This window comes from Pituophis catenifer, unplaced genomic scaffold, assembly GCF_029215685.1.
Source record: "Pituophis catenifer annectens isolate HBS135680 unplaced genomic scaffold, rPitCat1.0.hap2 SCAF_2, whole genome shotgun sequence".
NCBI classification, from domain to species: Eukaryota; Metazoa; Chordata; class Lepidosauria; order Squamata; family Colubridae; genus Pituophis; species Pituophis catenifer.
The window spans coordinates 202,034,416-202,052,076 of NW_027256882.1; the positions used below are offsets into that span (position 1 = coordinate 202,034,416).

At 34.9% G+C, this 17,661-nt stretch overlaps 1 protein-coding gene across 1 annotated transcript in view; it reads left to right on the top strand.

Moving 5' to 3' along the window:
• DNAH6 (dynein axonemal heavy chain 6) overlaps positions 1–17,661 on the top strand; it is a 184,085-nt gene that overhangs the window by 147,746 nt on the left and 18,678 nt on the right. Inside the window, exons 65-68 of the mRNA XM_070935458.1 lie at positions 471–559; positions 4,412–4,558; positions 11,365–11,503; positions 14,522–14,641. Coding sequence (XP_070791559.1) covers positions 471–559; positions 4,412–4,558; positions 11,365–11,503; positions 14,522–14,641 — 495 coding nt within the window. The remainder of the gene's footprint in view (positions 1–470; positions 560–4,411; positions 4,559–11,364; positions 11,504–14,521; positions 14,642–17,661) is intronic.

Genomic DNA, 17,661 nt, shown 5'->3' on the forward strand with positions numbered 1-17,661 from the left:
TTGGTGAGCAATGGTCATAATAGTTTAAAATGCATTTTGTTTTGGGAACTGGCCTGTTGACCAATTTTTCCTTCACAGCTAGAAAACTCAGATTTTTGATGAATTCAGCATTCCAAAAGGGAACATGAAGGAAGAAAGATCTTTGATTATCTTCTTTCTCTCTCAAAACTTTTATTAAAGGATTTATATACCAGCTGAAGGAGGGAATTTAGGCGTGGGAATGTGAACCTTCTCCTAGAAATCTTCCTTTGGCTCTTGCAAATCTTACATTTTCCCAATATTTTTTTTAAAAAAGAGCCCTGAAACCTGGTCAGGGTTCACAGAAATTGTAACATTCCCCCTTTGCTCTGATACTGGAGTAGTCTCAGAGACCAGGGAATGAAATAAAAGGCATCTTATGGTTTCTGGTTTCACTATATTAGAAATGTCTTGTTTTATCATACGTATTATTAAAAATTCTATATTTTCAGGTGCTACTATCCATGAAAGCTTTCGACTCTATTTGAGTTCCATGCCATGTACTACTTTCCCTGTTACTGTCCTTCAGAATTCTGTCAAGGTAGGGCTGATTTTTTTAAAAAATTAAAATGGAAAATACAGTTGCAGAGTAAATTATTTTCAGCATACAGAACAAATTGAATTCACTGCAGCTGCAATTATCTGTTTCTGAAATTGCTTCCTCTCTAAAAAAAAAAATGAGCAGCATAAAAAAAAATGAGCATAAAAAAAAGCCCCAATACCCTAATTGTTAGAACTTCCTTTGTTCCATCTAATTGTTTTTAAGTAACAAAATAACATCAAAATCCAAAAGAGATTATGTAGGAATTTATAATCTAAATAATGATGGAACACCACAGTGAGTGGAAAAGAGGACCTAAAGGGGCATGATGAAGTGCAAGAAGTTATATAAATGCAATTACATTATTTAATTTATATTAAATTTTCATTTCAGTTGGTGAAGACTAGGGAAGTTTTATTAAAAAAAGATTATGTTCTGCAATATTCAAAGCAGATATACTTCAGAAAGAGGCACAAAACAGCCACTGGTAGCATTATCTTTTTTGTTTTAATTTTTTCTTTTATCCGCTTTTTCCGTGATAACTGTTTCTCTGACTTGGATTCTCAAATTGGTTAGTGTCCATCAAGTTAAAATCCCGTCAACGAAAGAGCTGCTGCTCAAATCCATTAAAAATAGTCCCAAGATTTCTGTATAATTGATTGCTTTTGCACATGCAGTGGTTGTTTTATTATGTTTTACATGAAATATTATTTCCATGAATAAAATGTTTAGGCTCATCCAAGGCTGCAGTGCATCAAATCTGATAAAAAAATATTAAATTGTGATGGAAATAACTCAAGCCCTCTTCAGATTCAATAACTGCATGGTTATTCCATGAACATTGTTGTTTCCATACTGTAAAGCACCCTAAGTTTAATTATCAACTGCTTTATGAACTATGAAGTTCCATTTTCTAAAAATGGCAAACACTGCTCCTGATGGCACTATTACCTGTCCTGAGGGCAAAGCCTACAAATGAATGAAGTTTTCATCTGCATGGTCCAAAAAGGTTTGTCAACAATGTAATATGAGACTGGCTGCCTTAACAGAATACACCCCTTGGTCTTGGGTTGGTATTGATAAATGACAGCTCTATCTGTAGTAAGGCCTTATCATTGCATAGTACAGTTATGTAATGAACAGACATGGCATGTATAAAATTATCAAAAACATGGTTAGAAGTGTAAAAAAGATATAATTCTGTTTTGGGTGTGGGATGTTTTGGCAGCCTACACAGCAAAATCAGAGAAAATGGGGGGGGGATCCTACAGGAGACCACGTCAATGACGAATTGTGCGCCTTCTCATGGTGCCTGAATGTATAATCTTTCTTTGAGACTGTACTGTAAAAACAAGCTAGAGCTTTCATTAGTGTGTGATCCAGCCTGCTGGCCATCCTACATGTCACTGTCGGAAGGGTGGTGCCAGGCTGGTTCCTTGTAGTGCTGTGGACTTGAACTTTTGTTCCCATTGGAACAAAAGGTATGCAATCTAAAAATGGAGCACAGTGCGCTACAGTCAGTTCGCTGTCAGGTTTGTTTGCCATCAACAAACTCTGCAAAGGCAGTAGACAAATTAAGATGGCCTGCCCCTGGCAGCTGATAGATCTGAATGCTTTCCTGGCACCATATGGGGATTTACTCAGTGTCTAGCACCTGGTATCCTATTGGAATGGGGAGACAGACATTGTGCGGAACATGATTGCTTTTGAGCATCCTCACTTTGGTTACAGATCCTTGAATGGTTTTTAGTTTCTTACAAAGAAATCCCAGGAAATCAAGGACATAAAGAGATGCCTACAGGGCTCGTTTAAAAGTCAACAAATAAAAAAATATAAATGACAAATACAAGACCATGTTTAATTACTTATTTGTTTGTTTGTTTATTAAATTTACTTGCCTCCCATCTTGTATCAAAACAACTCTGGGAGGCTTATAGCATTAAAACACTAAAATCGTAACAGATATTTCTATATCTGTATATTTCTAAAATAGTAAAAATAGAAACCACAATCAAAATTAAATTTTAGTTATTAGATGGGAAGGAAGGGAACAAGACACACGAGGGGGAGGTGGGATTTCCTCTTAATTCATCAATCAGCTCCAGTGTGATGCTCCCCTATTGAGGTCCCAAATCATCTGGCAAAGCCAGGTCTTCAGGCTCTTGTGGAAGGTCAGAAGAGTGGGAGCCAATCTCACCTTAGGAGTAAGATGTTTCTAACTGCAGGAGCCACGGCAGAGATGGCCCTTCTCATGGACCTGGCCAGCTAGAATTGCTTGACCGCAGCATGCTTCTGCCGGTGCAGGTAGGGTGGGCCAGTCCCAGTTGGGTGAGACGGTTCCTTGAGTAATTCCATATGTGCAGACTGTAATACACTTTGGTATGCCATAACAAGTAAATACTTTCACACTTAGTATTAAAAACAAACTGATTTTTTTTTAAAAAAAAAATTAAAAATCCTGCTTTGGCAATCAGTCATTTGAAATACAGGCCACATGTTCTTCTGCCTGTTCCATAACAAAGTCAAAATGCCGATATTTATTCCCCATTTATTGGAAACAAAGCTAGTTTGTGGGTTATTTTATCTATGCCAGAGATGGCCACTCTTTTTTGACCTGAGCAACTCATAACTCAATCCTCACAATCTGGGGAGGCATCAGCAGATCTTTGAGGATTTTAAAACACTTCCCAGAAGTGTTAACTTCTCATTATTCATATTTTCATTACCATTCTGTTCAGTACAGCAGTAGCACCTCTGAAATTTGGAATACATTCTCCAATTCTGTTCTAGATCAGATATCACTCCAGATCACCTCCTCAAAAGGAAAGAAATGTTTCACTGGCCACAATGAATATCGGTGCAAATAATCATTTAGCCTTCTCCAAAAATATGGGGAATCTCTGCCCTGAAAATGATTTTAACTTCCATTAAATCTTCCACTTCCACTGATTTTACTAATTGTATCTCTGATTAAAATGCTTTCTACCCACAAAACAGATTTATATCAGACAAGTATCTCAAATGGTACAGGTAGTCCTCGACTTACAACAGTTCATTTAGTGACCATTCCAAGTTACCGTGGCATTGAAAAATGTGACTTATGACCATTTTTTACAGTTATGACATTTGCAGCATCCCCATGATCAGATGCTTGGCAACTGGTTCATATTTATGACTGCTGCTGTGTCCCAAGGTCATGTGATCACTTTTTGCAACCTTCTGACAAGGTCAACTGGGGAAGCCAGATTCACTTAACAACTGGGTTACCAACTTATCAACTGCAACAATTCACTTAACAACTGTGACAAGAAAAGTCATAAAATGGGGCAAAACAGATGTCTCACTTAACAACAGAAATTTTGAGCTCAATTGTGGTCATAAGTTGAGAACTAACTATTTGAAAATGATAAAAACAACTTTATTGTATGAGTTCTAACTACAATTGCTCCATATTTATCATTTATGTAAGCAGATTCATTTTTACCTGCCTTACATATCCTTACTTTCTGAAGCTTTTCATTTCTGTATGCAACTTTGGATAAGTAATCTCATATATTAACTTGGTTAAAAGCTGAGAGTTTTCCTCTGACTAGAAAATGCCATTTGCATACAGATAGCTACTAATTCATGCATTAACTTGACAACACAGTGCACAACTGGAAAACCTAGTCCTGTAGCTGTACAAATGATTAAATGCAATGAGGCATGATGTGTGTGAATTACCGCTGCTTCATAGCTATTTCATATTACATAATTTTATAAAAGCATCATAGGAATACTATCTGGAAGTTGTTAACATATATATTTGAAAATCAATTTGATACATGTGTGTACATATATTTTTCCATTCAGGTAACAAATGAACCCCCTAAAGGTCTACGGGCAAACATCAGAAGAGCCTTCACAGAAATGACTCCCACGTTTTTTGAGGAAAATATCTTGGGCAAAATCTGGAGAAAAATCATTTTTGGCATTTGCTTTTTTCATGCAATTATTCAGGTATCTCCTATTCTAAGAATATATTAAGTAATAATTAATAGTGATCATCCGTGTATGTTGTAGTAATGAGATATTTTTAATAGGCATATTAATATCAAGGATGTGCAAAACTTAAGGTTTTACTCCTGGAGCATTCTTCAAAATGTTCCTTTTATTCTCTCTGAAAACACATTGAATCAGTCAGTCTGGAAGTGAATTGACTGTTTCTTGAAATAAATCTTCAAGGATTGTAAGTTATTTGTGGTTTCTGGACACAGTCCTAACCTCTCCAGTTCTGGACTATTAAACCCCACAAACAGATAAATCACCTTCAGAATGGCCAGATTGTTTCAGATTCATAATTCCATTCTGAGGAATGGGTCACACAGGTAATTAACACTCGTATATTAGTTCAGAACAGCAGTGTTCGTGAAGCCTACTCTATTCATTTTATTTACATCAAAAATTTATCGGTAATCTTTCTGCAAAACTCAAAGTTCTGGTAACATTCCTCTGAGTTGTAGCCTTTGTGTTGCATGCAACCTTCATCATAATTTTAAAAACAGCCTACAGATGATCAGTTCAGATCACTGGTGAAAGCAAACTGTACTTCCGCTGCAGCACACAGCTTGGAAAAGAGAGGAAATAGTATCAGGTGCATTCTTTTATTGAAGCACAAATTGCTTTTATATGATATCAGAGGCAGCAGAAGCAAAAGCCTTAAAGGCGTGAGTGGGCAGACCCTCAATACAGAGTTTGCTTACCAACATCTTCCTTATGTCGTAATGTTTCTGTAGTTGTGGTAACAATCTTTTTTCCTTGGGAATATGGCTTTGAGGCAAAGGTAATTTGCTTGCCTTGACTAATGCCTTCTTATTTACGTCATAAGATTATCATCATAGCAAACTTCCAGTAAAATCTTAGCCAACCTAAACATGTTTTCAGTTAAAGAAAATTTAAGATATCAAGTATCTATTGGAGTGGAAGATTTGCATTCCTGTTGTTGCATTCAGAAACATTTTGATTTAATTTCATCCAATCCAATTTATTGCTATAAAAGAAAGAAAATATACTCTGTAAATATTTATGCAACAATTTGTTCATCTCAGTTGAACTTTCTTCTCCATTCCATTTTGCTTCAAATTCTCTTAGCTGTTTGTGACAAAACTAAGCATAAAGAATGTTGGAAGACACCAAAAGAAGAATCCAAGTTTCTCATAGTAAAATATAATATTTATAATATCTGCAGATTGTTAATATTGTGCAATGAAATATTATAGACATTTATGGAATAGAAATCCAGGCCTATTCAGAAGCTTTTTTTGTATTGAGTTACTGCCCATATTTAATGAAGGGACACATTTTAAATTCTAAATACAAATATTGATGAAATACTGAGTTCAAACTGAAATCACAAACTGATTTCAGTGGAATTCAGATATACCTCAGTTTCTCTGATCTTACCCGCTGATTATAAAATGAAAATAATTATCTCTAATTTTGGAAATAGAATCCTTTCTCTCCTCCTTAAGATTAGAAAAGAAAAATGGTGTATAATTCCCGATTTCAATTTGGGTATGATCCATGTGCTGGAAATGAGCCAGCCAGTGTTGAATATAAGTATAGCAGTTGATTGAACTTGAACGGGGAGATCTGGATTTAAATCTGCTGTGCAACCATAGTGTGTCTTTGGATCAGCAATTCTCTTTTAGTCATAAGAGTTGTTGCAGAAAAGAGGTCTCATCCATATAGGCTGGACATTAAAGGAAAAAGTTAGCCATTAATTTGGCCTTGGCCGTGGTGATTATATGGACAATTGCCTGCCATCTTGACCTGCATATGTGCATAGCTCTCCCAAAGACATTTGAGTAATTCAAGTCATTTCTCTACCTTACATATTGTTTTCCCATTCTGCTCCACTCAGTCTTGCCAAGCATATTAATTTATGCAGATCACTATTTGCTCACGAATCATGCATATTTATTTTGAGTTTCTCCTTACTGATCAATAGAGTAATCAGTCTTTATATGTTCAGGAACGATTTCTACATCCAGCTTTCACCTCTATGTTTCCACAAAAAGACCCATTTTTAACCATCCTAACTTTAAGTGTTGGAAAGATATTTCTAGTTTGTCATTTTATTTCTCCCTAGATAAATCTCCTCTTCACTTTTTCAGCACATGATCTTACGTGCTCTTGTGCTCAAGAACATCAGTCTATCTACTGGTTTCTTTTCTTTACTATGGACTGTTTAAATCTTGTTTTTGACATTAATATTTGAATATTTAACAAAGATTTTTCACTTCACATTTTCAATTTCATAATGAACTTTTTCAAATTCTGTATTTTAATTTTATTTCATCTAATAATTCTTTAGTTGTTTGATTCCAAGTATCATCCCTTCTAATCCTGTCATTCATTGAATATATTTTTTGAATTAGTTAAACAAATCAGGAACAAAATGCATCTTTAGCTCACTTTCTTTTCTTTTCTGAATTGGTGTTTCTTCAAATTCAGTTCCTACAGAAGCTTCTTCTTTTTTTTTTTTTTGCAAAATATTTTTTTTTTTCCAACATAACACATAAAATGCATCTCTTTCGAGAGCGAAGTCTCGATCCGGTCATGAATAGGTACAATTGCTTACATTTTGAAAAAGCTGCATTCACAATTTCCCATTATATCTTTTAAAATTCAAAGTCAAAACATAGAAAAATTTTTAGTCATAAACTCTAATATCTTGATCAGAACCATTCTATTATATCACCACCAATTTAATTTCCAGGTACACATTTAATTCATTATTATGCTCATTTATAAATTCAATTATCTCTGGTTCTTTTCCAAGCTCTCTTCATTACACCTTTTAACATCAATATTAAAACATTAAAAAAAAGAAAAAATATATTCTAATCTCTTAGTCTAATTATTTACCTTACAATTTCTAACCACACATCGTAATTTCAACTTAGATACAGCTCTATTTTTTATTTCAATTAATAAATCAAAATTCAATCCATATTTCTTAATCTCTTGACACCTTCTTCAGTTCTTTAAACCTTAAAGCTTTATCAATTTGCCTTTAGTTTTGCATATTTCATATTCTCAAATTTATCTCAAAATCCATATCCTCCTTTCTATCTCCTCCTATTATTGGCTGATTTCCAGCATATTATAGTTTGGCTGATTAACAGCATATCCTCTTCCATACCTCCAGCTTTTGTTTGGCTGATTTCCAGCATGCTTTATTTTGGCTGATTTCCAGCATAGTCACCTCCATACCTCCACCTATTGTTGGCTAGTTTCCAACAAATTGTATTTTGGCTGATTTCCAGCATAGTCTCCTCCGAACCTCCCATTATTATTTGGCTGATTTCCAGCATGTTTTGTTTTGGCTGATTTCCAGCATATTCTCCTCCAAGTCTCTTTCTCTTATTTGGCTGGTGTTACCAGCATATTTTCCTCCACGCCTACATCTGTTGTTTTAGCTATTTTATTTTAACTAGTTCACATATTACATTTTTTTTTTTCAGATGCCACAATTTGGCTCAGCATAAATTTTAACAAATATCTTCTCATATATTTTAAGATCATCTACTTCATATTTATTTTAAATTTCAAAAATTCATTTAAGCGTTTAGAACATTTAGAAAAATCATATTCTCATTCATTCATTCATTTATAGTCTTATTTCATAACCAAATACATATGTTATATAATCTAATTTAAAAGGAATGGAAATAAAAGGTGAAAGAGAGAAAGAAAAGAAAACAAAAACAAAGAAGGAGAAAAGAGGGAAAGTAGAAATAAAAAAGAAAAGAAAAAGTATCAAGAAAAGAAAGAAAATCAAAAAGATAGCAAAGGGAAACAAAAAAAGGTATATCTCATATCAATATTCAAACTTCAAATATGCATTAAGCATTACATTTCCATTTTAATCAAACTATGTTGTTTTGCTTATCTTGCAACCTACTATAAATCTTTTCATCTTTTCAATCTGTCCAAAATTGTTCTTTTTCAATTTCAATATTATCAATGTTAAAAATTCTATAAAGTTTAGTTCTTTTATATCATTCCATATATAAAATCATCATCTCTTCTTTTAGTGCCACGCCTTTTTTCCTTTTCTTGATGCGCCTGTTAGTTCAGTTATAGTTATTCCATTTTATTTCTTTTTTCTTTCCATCAATAAAGCTTCCAATAGACAGATTGAGTATCCCCAGAGTCAAAGCTCCTTATTTGTTGCCAAAGTAATCCAGTTAAAATAACAAGACACTTAGTATCTCTTCCAAGCTGCTAACAATCTGCAATTATACTTTCACTTCTTCACAGTCTCCATTTTGTGTATTGCAAGGCTATCCGTTTGTCTTTTCCCTTTGTTTTAAAAAAGTCCTGTTTATCGCCTCTTTCCTTTTTCTCTCTTCCAAAAATAATCCATTCCCATTTAAAAAAAGAAAAAAGAACAGTTTTCAAAATTTATAACTTTCCAAAAAGGCAATCATTCCAAATAAGCAATAAAATCCATAATCCTTTGGTGGGTCTTTCTGTTTTAAAAAGTATTTTGCAAATCTTCTTGCCCCAATACTCCGGAGCTGCTAATTAAGGCTAGTGCACATTTATCAATATCCACAGTTTAAACGCTGTTCCCGCCTGGGTTTGGTCTTACTTACCCGGCTTCCGAACATCTCGCTCTCACTTTTTGTTCTTCCTCCAGCGCAATGCTTTCTCCGGTTGGCCCGGGCTTCGAGGCAGTCACCATGACTGGCGCTCCCCCATCGCCGGCTCAGAGGGCTTCCTCCGGCCTTGAGGAACTTGCCCGTTCCTCTCGGCTGTCTAAGAGGTCCCTCTCTCTTCCCCTGTCCCTGCAGGACAGGGTAGGTCCGCAGACCTGCCGGCAGCGGTTCACCAGTCGGGGTTTTCGCGGGACTCATAAGAGCCCTGCCATTTCCCCAACTGAATCGCCCAGTGCCAACCGGAAGTCCAGTTCCTACAGAAGCGTCTTGTTCATTGTAAACATTCCTTAAAAACAATTAGTTTCATTGCTTATTCTAGAATGTGCCTATGTATTTGATATTTTTGTGTTCATGTTTGGTTCTCTAGTTTTTGTAAGATTTTAAGCAACCCTGTTTATGTGAAGGAGTGCTCCAGTAATTTGCTTATTATTGGATTAATTATTGTGTCTATTTCCAATCTCTATGCCATATTTTCTTGCTCCATATTAGTTGGTATAAAGCTCTTAATTTTAAGTGTTTCTTCTAAAGCTTTAAATAGTTCATTTCTGTGCCTTGTACTTTTCTATTTGACAGCTAGTCTATTGTCTATTGTACCTCACTCTCTAGTGGAATCAGTCCTTGAATATATGTCCTCTCTATAAATGTAACTGTCATTCTATAATCCCATTTGTAAAGGGTTTTGGAATAGTCTTTCCATCTTCCTTTAACCTCATTTGTCTCTGTTAGACCTCTTCTATGATTGAGTATTCCTCCTTTGCTGTAAATTTTCTGGTGCTACCTCTCATTTTAAAAATACCTCTCATTTTTCTGGTTATTTTCAAAACATTGTTGACATTCTTGATTGAGATATCTTTTTTGTCCTTACGTGTTTAATACTGAAAATCTGTGTTCAGACATCAGACTTCTTTCTTACTGCCCAGACTTTCATCCTCTGACTTTTTTTTTGTCAAACACAATAGCTCATCCTCAAAGCCACTTGGATCATTTCCTCTTTGAAACTTGAAGAATGATCTTTTCTGCTTTAGTTGTCAGTGTTTCTTATTTATTTGAATTGCTCCAAAAGTTGTCCTATGCCTACGTTAGGCATGCTGAATTTGTTCCTTACATTAAACTTGAATTCTGGCTATCTGTACTCTTGATTGAACATTGTTGCCATGTTACTTTCTTTGATTTTGCTAAGTGAAACTCATCTTTATTTGACATCAATACTTAATAGACTTAATAGTTCCACAATTTGCATCTGGAAGTAGTCTTGCAGACTGGATTTTTCCTTCTCCATCTATTTCTTATGATACAGTCAAATTGATTCTGATGTCCTGCGTATCAGTGTTTTCAAAAGGGCACTAATCTTTTACCCTGAAACAATTAAGCTTCTGGGCATTAAAACTCACTGCATCAGAGATGCAGTATCATCCTTAAAAAAAAGAATGTAATCTATTCCTTTCTCCAAGTGGTACACTAGAAAACTACATGCATCTGCTGTATGTAGAAGAAGGGTTATAAATATAAACATCTAATTGCATCTTTAACAGTTTTTGTATTTTTGTGAAAATTGTTCAAAAATGCTTTCCCAAGATTTCTGGAACCAGGGTGACATTCTAGCCAGGTTTTCACCTGCTGCTTTTACTCAAGCTGTTGAAAATAGAATCAGGAAAAACCTTGATTTGTTTTCTAATCAGTGCGTGTGGAAATGTATTATATAATTCTCCCTAGTTTCTTAATCACTGCCATTCAGTTAGTAGCCTCTGGTTCCCTGATGTTCCTCCGGTAATATAGATCTCAAGAGAAAACTAGGTACAGGTAGAAAAAACAACTAAAGAGGAAATAGCTCTTTCATCTCATTCTTCAGAAAAGCAGGAGCTATTTTGTCAGTTTTCTAGGACAAACATATCTTCTGTTGATTCATTATCACAATGAAAATCTGATATTATAACTAAATGAAATAAGCCATGGGAACTCGCGAAATAGAATCTGGTGGGGAGAACTATAGAAATCGTGAAGGAACTGAATAATTCTTACAGGGTTTTTATGATTTCTTATTTTTGTCATGAAATACTTCAACGCTGACCAAAAAAATTAATTTTTCTAATCTTCAAGGAAAGGAAAAAATTTGGACCCCTTGGTTGGAACATATGTTATGAATTTAATGACAGTGACAGAGAATGTGCCTTATTAAACCTCAATCTTTATTGCCAAGAAGGAAAAATACCCTGGGATGCCCTCACATATATAACAGGTAAAGGTATCAACTTAATAATTTTGTGACATCTGTAGTGATCCATATATATTACCTATCATAAATGTCTGCTGTAAGTGATTGGGGTCAGAGAATTATTTATGTGAGACCAAGGACTTTGTGTTATCCAATGCACTTTTTAACCTTAAACGTAAAAACAAAACATAATCCTCCAGTATGACTATCAGCTGGGAATTTTATTTGAACTGTCCCCATAAATCTGTGTGGTATGAAGCTGTGGAATTATGCCAGCTTCTCTCAGTTTTAAAAATAGTTCGCCATAGCACAAAAGGAGCTGTTGATTATAAGTCGTAATCACTAGCTCATAGATCCACTTACATATTCATTTGAGGAATGGAATATATGTGGAGTGGAATGTAGTCCAGAATCACAGGAGGGAGGAGCAAAGAGACAATGGATTATCTGTTGGGCAGGAAGAGAGCAAGTTCAAGCCCTCCCTAGCAATTCATAGAGCATATGTATAGTTATTGCGGATAATTGCTTTATGCAGGCCAACAAAATAAAGGAACTACTCAGAAGTAGCTCCACATGTCACTCTTGGTTCTTTGAGCCTGATAATATCTCAGCTAGAGTGTTTATAATGCTTTGCTGACCAAATGAATTTAGGAAGGTTTGTTTGGGATATTAAATACTCATTTTCAAGGCTTTCTGATTACTGATGTAATTATTATCCCATTGAGTTCACAATTATACATAACAACAACTTAATTGCTGGGACAAGCAATTCATTCTTTCCTGCATAGAAAAAATATCTGGTGACTTTGTTTGTCTATATCCAGTATCTTCATTGCATTATGAAGTATCTTTATTTCCGAACAGAACTATTAGTGTTACTCATAGAGCTACCGATTTCTTCTGTGTGTGATATATGCATACCATTATGTAACGAATTAAAATTTTCCAACTGAAAAATTGAAAGCCTGAAATTGTCCATTTGTCAGTAAATTGTTGATACAGAATTGTACATTTTTTTTACCAGTAGAATGCAGGATCTTCTATAGCTACAGGTATGAGGGCAAATTATAACAACTATCCAGTTAAAATGTTAAAACAAGCAAGTAAAATTAAGCATGAAAATGGGTAGAACTATCAAGTTTAAATGTGTTTTACAAAATTCTTAAATACCAACAAGTTGTTTTAAGTCCATATCCATGGGGACTGCGTTCTAGCGATCGGGGCAATTACAAAAAAGGTTCAGCCCCTGGATTCCACTTAGCAAAGCTACAGCAACTTTAGAAAAACTTCCCCAGTTACTTCATCATCTAGAAAAATGTGCTCTCTAAGAGGCTTTAAATATATAAACCAGCACATTGTCTTTCACTATGAAATCACTATGAAATAAACTTGCAGCCAGTGAAGGTCTTTTAGTACAAGTGTAGCCTGACTACTGAGCTCTGTGTTAATTGAGATTTCTAGGCTAGATTCAAAGGCATCACCTTACAAAACACACTGGGGTAATCAAAAAGCAAGGTGGCTACCAGTATAAAGCAATTTTCTTCTAGGAAAAGGCACAGTTGTCACATCAGCAAAAATTGATAAAAGACACTCTTAAGGAATGGCTCTGAGGAAACAGAGAGGGATCTGGTTCTACAGCAGCTCCAGACTGCACATGTCCTCTTTTTCAGGAAAATAAGTGACCTCCCTCCTCCCATGTATTAAAACTAAATATACCCAGCAGATAGATAAGTAGTAGGCTCCATTTTGTTACCCTGTAATACAAAAATCTCCATGGATCTGTTTTAAGTGATCTGAGGAGGTTAAGTTCTGAAAAGGCTTGGGTTTTGCTCCTCTGAGAATATTTATGATATAGCCCTTCATCTGAAGAAAACAGCACAATTGGGAACCGAATACGTGGATATGATTGGGGTAAATTGTAGGAGTGACACAGAAATATGATTTTCATTCTCCTTTAGTTCTTTTGCTCTATTTTGTAGCACATGGTCTTTTCTTGCTTTACATTTTATACTTACAGACCAGCAGTAGGGTGAGTTGTATATCTCATGGGAACATGTATTATTCTGATATGGCCTAATGAATAATCAATAAATTATTATTTATATATTATTATGGTTTGTCACACCGTCAGCCAGAAGTTCAGATTGGATCTGGCATTTTTATCCACCTACGGAGTCCTTCCCAAGGATTATATAATGCATTCATTATTATTTTAATCAATAAATTATTATTATTGTAGGAAAAACACGGTGTTCGCCTTGATTTGTGGACAAAATACAAACTCACGTAGTAAAAATTAGCATTAGACTCTTATTATGATTTCAGTCTCTGTTAATTTTCCTGGCTGTTTCAATACATTTATTACCCAGAGCTCAATCTGCTGGCACTCTCAGCTTCAGTATTGTTAATGTGCGGTAGGGCCAGCAATATATTTAACACTGCAGTTCAGTGAAAACTGCAAAGTAGGTACAACTTTATATATTTATGAAGTTATTACAGTTGCCATAAAGCTCTAAAAGGTTGAATATTGTTTCAACTAAAAGCTTTTAAAAACAAAATTTCAAAATCTGACATGAAAATTGAAAGTCACAATTTGCACTAATGGTATCTATTATGTTTATCATTTTGGCTACATGTTTCTATTTAAATGATAGAATAATCTTACTGAGTGTTTTCGTAACCCAAATTTGTACACCAAAGGTTGCCATAGTTAAGGAAAAAATTAGTCACAAAATGTTATAAGATACCCAGGTATCCATATTTTACACTTTTTCCACCAAATAGCACGTTATTTAATTATGCAAATATTAATCAGCCTGCAATATTTTGCATATTCACCAATTCTTAATCTTTTATTACACATATTTTGAGAGTCTGGCATTTTGCACATTTCTATTAATGTAGTCAGAGGAAATTTAGATACATGATAACACATTTTAGAAGTCACCAGTTCAATAATTATTCAGAGAAAATAGAGCTAAAAATGTGTTACATTAAACATAATGAATGATGAGATCATTTATAAAACAAATAATGTTGCAGGGGAGATTACATATGGAGGAAGAGTTACAGATGCTTGGGATCAAAGGTGTCTTCGCACAATCCTAAAGAGGTTTTTTTCTCCTGAAACCTTAGAAGATGAGTATAAATATTCTGAATCAGGTAAATACATTTTAAGTTGCCGATATCTGACATCAGTAAAAGTTTCTATTAAACTGATTACAATTGCTCTATTAAAATGATTCAATTGTGTTTGAGAAGAATAAAACTAATTACTGGTATTGCATTCATCCCTGGAATGGTTATTATGAGCAAGAATACACAACCTGAGGTGTATTGGTCACCTGTCACATATAAAACCTTGAATGTGTACACCAGAGCCTCAAAAGAATTCACCAAGCTATAATTTTCAATGACATAAATACATAGGTAATTGATTCCCTTAAAAGAATGGACATAAAAATCAGGTATACCTAATTTCATTTTAAATTAATACAATTTCAAGTATTCAGCAATACATTTCAGATTCTCATGATTTAATCTGTTCCTTAAGTGACTGCAATGTATTCTCATTCACCCCCAACTGCTCATTTGCCACCTATCCTTATGTTCATCAATTTAGTCCTCATGGATATTTCTATCTTACAAGGAATTGGGCATATGTTAAAATGTGCTCTCCCTCAATTTCTTAAAATCTGAATTGTTATAGGTATCAGCATGTGGCTGTTTTTCTGGATTATTCCCAGTCAAAAAAAGGCAAGATCTTCAGCTCATGCAGCTGCCATTTTTAAAACCTTTCCCTGAATTCAGAAGAGCTAAACTGTAAAGTTAAATGAAGAGAAGTGTTTTAGAATTTTGATGGTCGAGTTTCTGTATGTTCAAATATAGAAGATCTTACCCTTGTGATGCAGTGTTTCCTTCTGTTCCTTTCAAGGTCAGCTGCATTAGCTTCTTTTGCTGGTGAGCTAAATAGAGCACACTGTCACAGTACAATGGTTTATTAGTTCTGCGTATGGCAAATGCATCGCCAGCATCCTTATTCCCAGACTTTTGAGTGCAAATGAGTGATGTCTTCTAGATGAGGATATGATGTTACTTTACTCAAGTTCTCCTTTCATACTCCTGATTCCCAACTGTGTTTGACTTCAGTTTTGTCTTTTCTTGATCAACCTTTCCCAATATGACACTCGGTTCCGATTTTTTCAAATAAAAGACACTACCTACATATCTACAATATGTTGCGTGAGCTTATTTTTATTCCCTACTTCTCTTTTTGCTGAGTTTATTTCTCAGTAGATGCAACTCAAAAAGTCTTCTATATAGGGAAAAAAATTGAATCTCTCGCATACGGTAGTTAGACATTTCTAAGCCAGCATTGTATTTGGGGGCGGGCACAATTATTAGCAAAATGTTTTATTCAGCTATTTTAAATTATTGTCATCCATTAGTGGTTTCTTGATAGGAGCTCAAGACAACCTTTGTTTTGCTTCACTAACTTGCTTTTTCTGGAGCAGTACTTGTTTCCTAAGAAGCAAGTTGTTGATGAAAAGCATTTACAGGAAAAAGGTGTCTTTATCGGTGTATAGAGGGAACATTTAGATATAGGAACCACCACTTGAATAATACAAATAGAGAGAGAAACTATTTGTATGGATGTTTTTTAAACCAACAAGAAGAAATAATGCATTTCAATTAGCAAATAATTGCTTACCCATAGAGAACATTAAACTGTTAATACACACACAAATATTTTATATTTATATACTGTATACAGCAATCTGATAGTGTAAAATGAAGACTGGCTAAGTAAAGTGATGGATTTTCATTTCAAAACAGGAAGGAAATTATTAAAAGTTATCAGAGATAGTGTTAATTCATTTGAGCAATGAGAAAGCTGTTCTGTAGTAATGACATGAAACCTTAACCGTTTGCCCATTTCCTTTGGTTATAAGGAAGAAATGTGCAGCTCATCTTCTTAAAAAGCCTCCATTCTCTTCCCCTATTTGTTCTCAGTCAAGCATTCAAGCACATCTGTCTCATAACTTGCTCTTTCTGATCTAATCTCAGTTCATTTGGAAACAAACAGTTACAGCCCATTAACAATATGAGGAAAGCTATGTTCCTTCCAAGCCATCTTTGTGAACAGTTTTCCTAGTTTCTTGTGGTTTCAGTTACATTCACTGCAGGTTTTCAGTTTTTTTCTTAAATTGTAGTTCATCTTCTGGTCTTGTCCTTCAGAGCATTTGCATTGATTTCATTCTCCTACTCTTCCTGCTAGCTGTTGAGTACAACCATGATCTGATTCTCCCTGGCATTAATGCTCTACAAATTAAGAATGTATTTCTGTACCAAAAAAATACCTTACTCCATGCTGTTAGCGTGGGTGATCAGGTAATTCACCTTTTTCCCCCTGTCATTAGGATGCATGTATCTATGTGTAGATCTGTCTCAATCAGAAGAGTTTCAGGTACTAATTTGAGCCTGAACTGCCCAAGCATCTCCATTCTCATAAAACACGATCAGAGAAAATGTTAACCCTATTGGTCTTAATTAAAATCAATGCCAAGCATAGTTTGTACCTTGTCTGAATAGGTTCTGTACTCTTTCCCTCTAATTCCAAAGACTGGAGAAAATTCAGCCCTTGATCCATTCTGCTTTTCATTCTCTACATGCATCCAGTGATTTTCTCTGAAGAAAAAAAACACGAAAACTGCTGAAAACTGCTGAAACTTTCTTGAGACTCTCCTCCACAGTGCTTAAAAAATAATAACTTCCCAAACGCTCTGGAGAGCTTGAGCCTTTCCCAGGGCCTAAATTCTGTTCTCCTACTTTTATTCTCCCAATTCATTATCTACCGTTATACCTGTTCTTAGTTTTTCTACTTTAGGCTACCTAGTTTTTCTGCTACCCTAGACATTTTAAAAGTCCTTCTGCACTTTCAATCTGTTTTTTTTTTTTTTTAAATCCTTTTGAATCAGTCTTCACTCCTGCCGGGATCAATGTCTGTAGTTTTCTTGGCAAGATTTCAGAAGATTACAGAGCTGAAAGAGTGACCAAAAGTGCCCAGCTGGTTTGTATCTAAAGCAGGACTAGAACTGACAGCCTCCTGGTTTCTGGCCTGGTGCCTTAACCGCTACCCCAAACTGGATCTCCTCAATCTTATTTAATCCTATCTTAAAGGT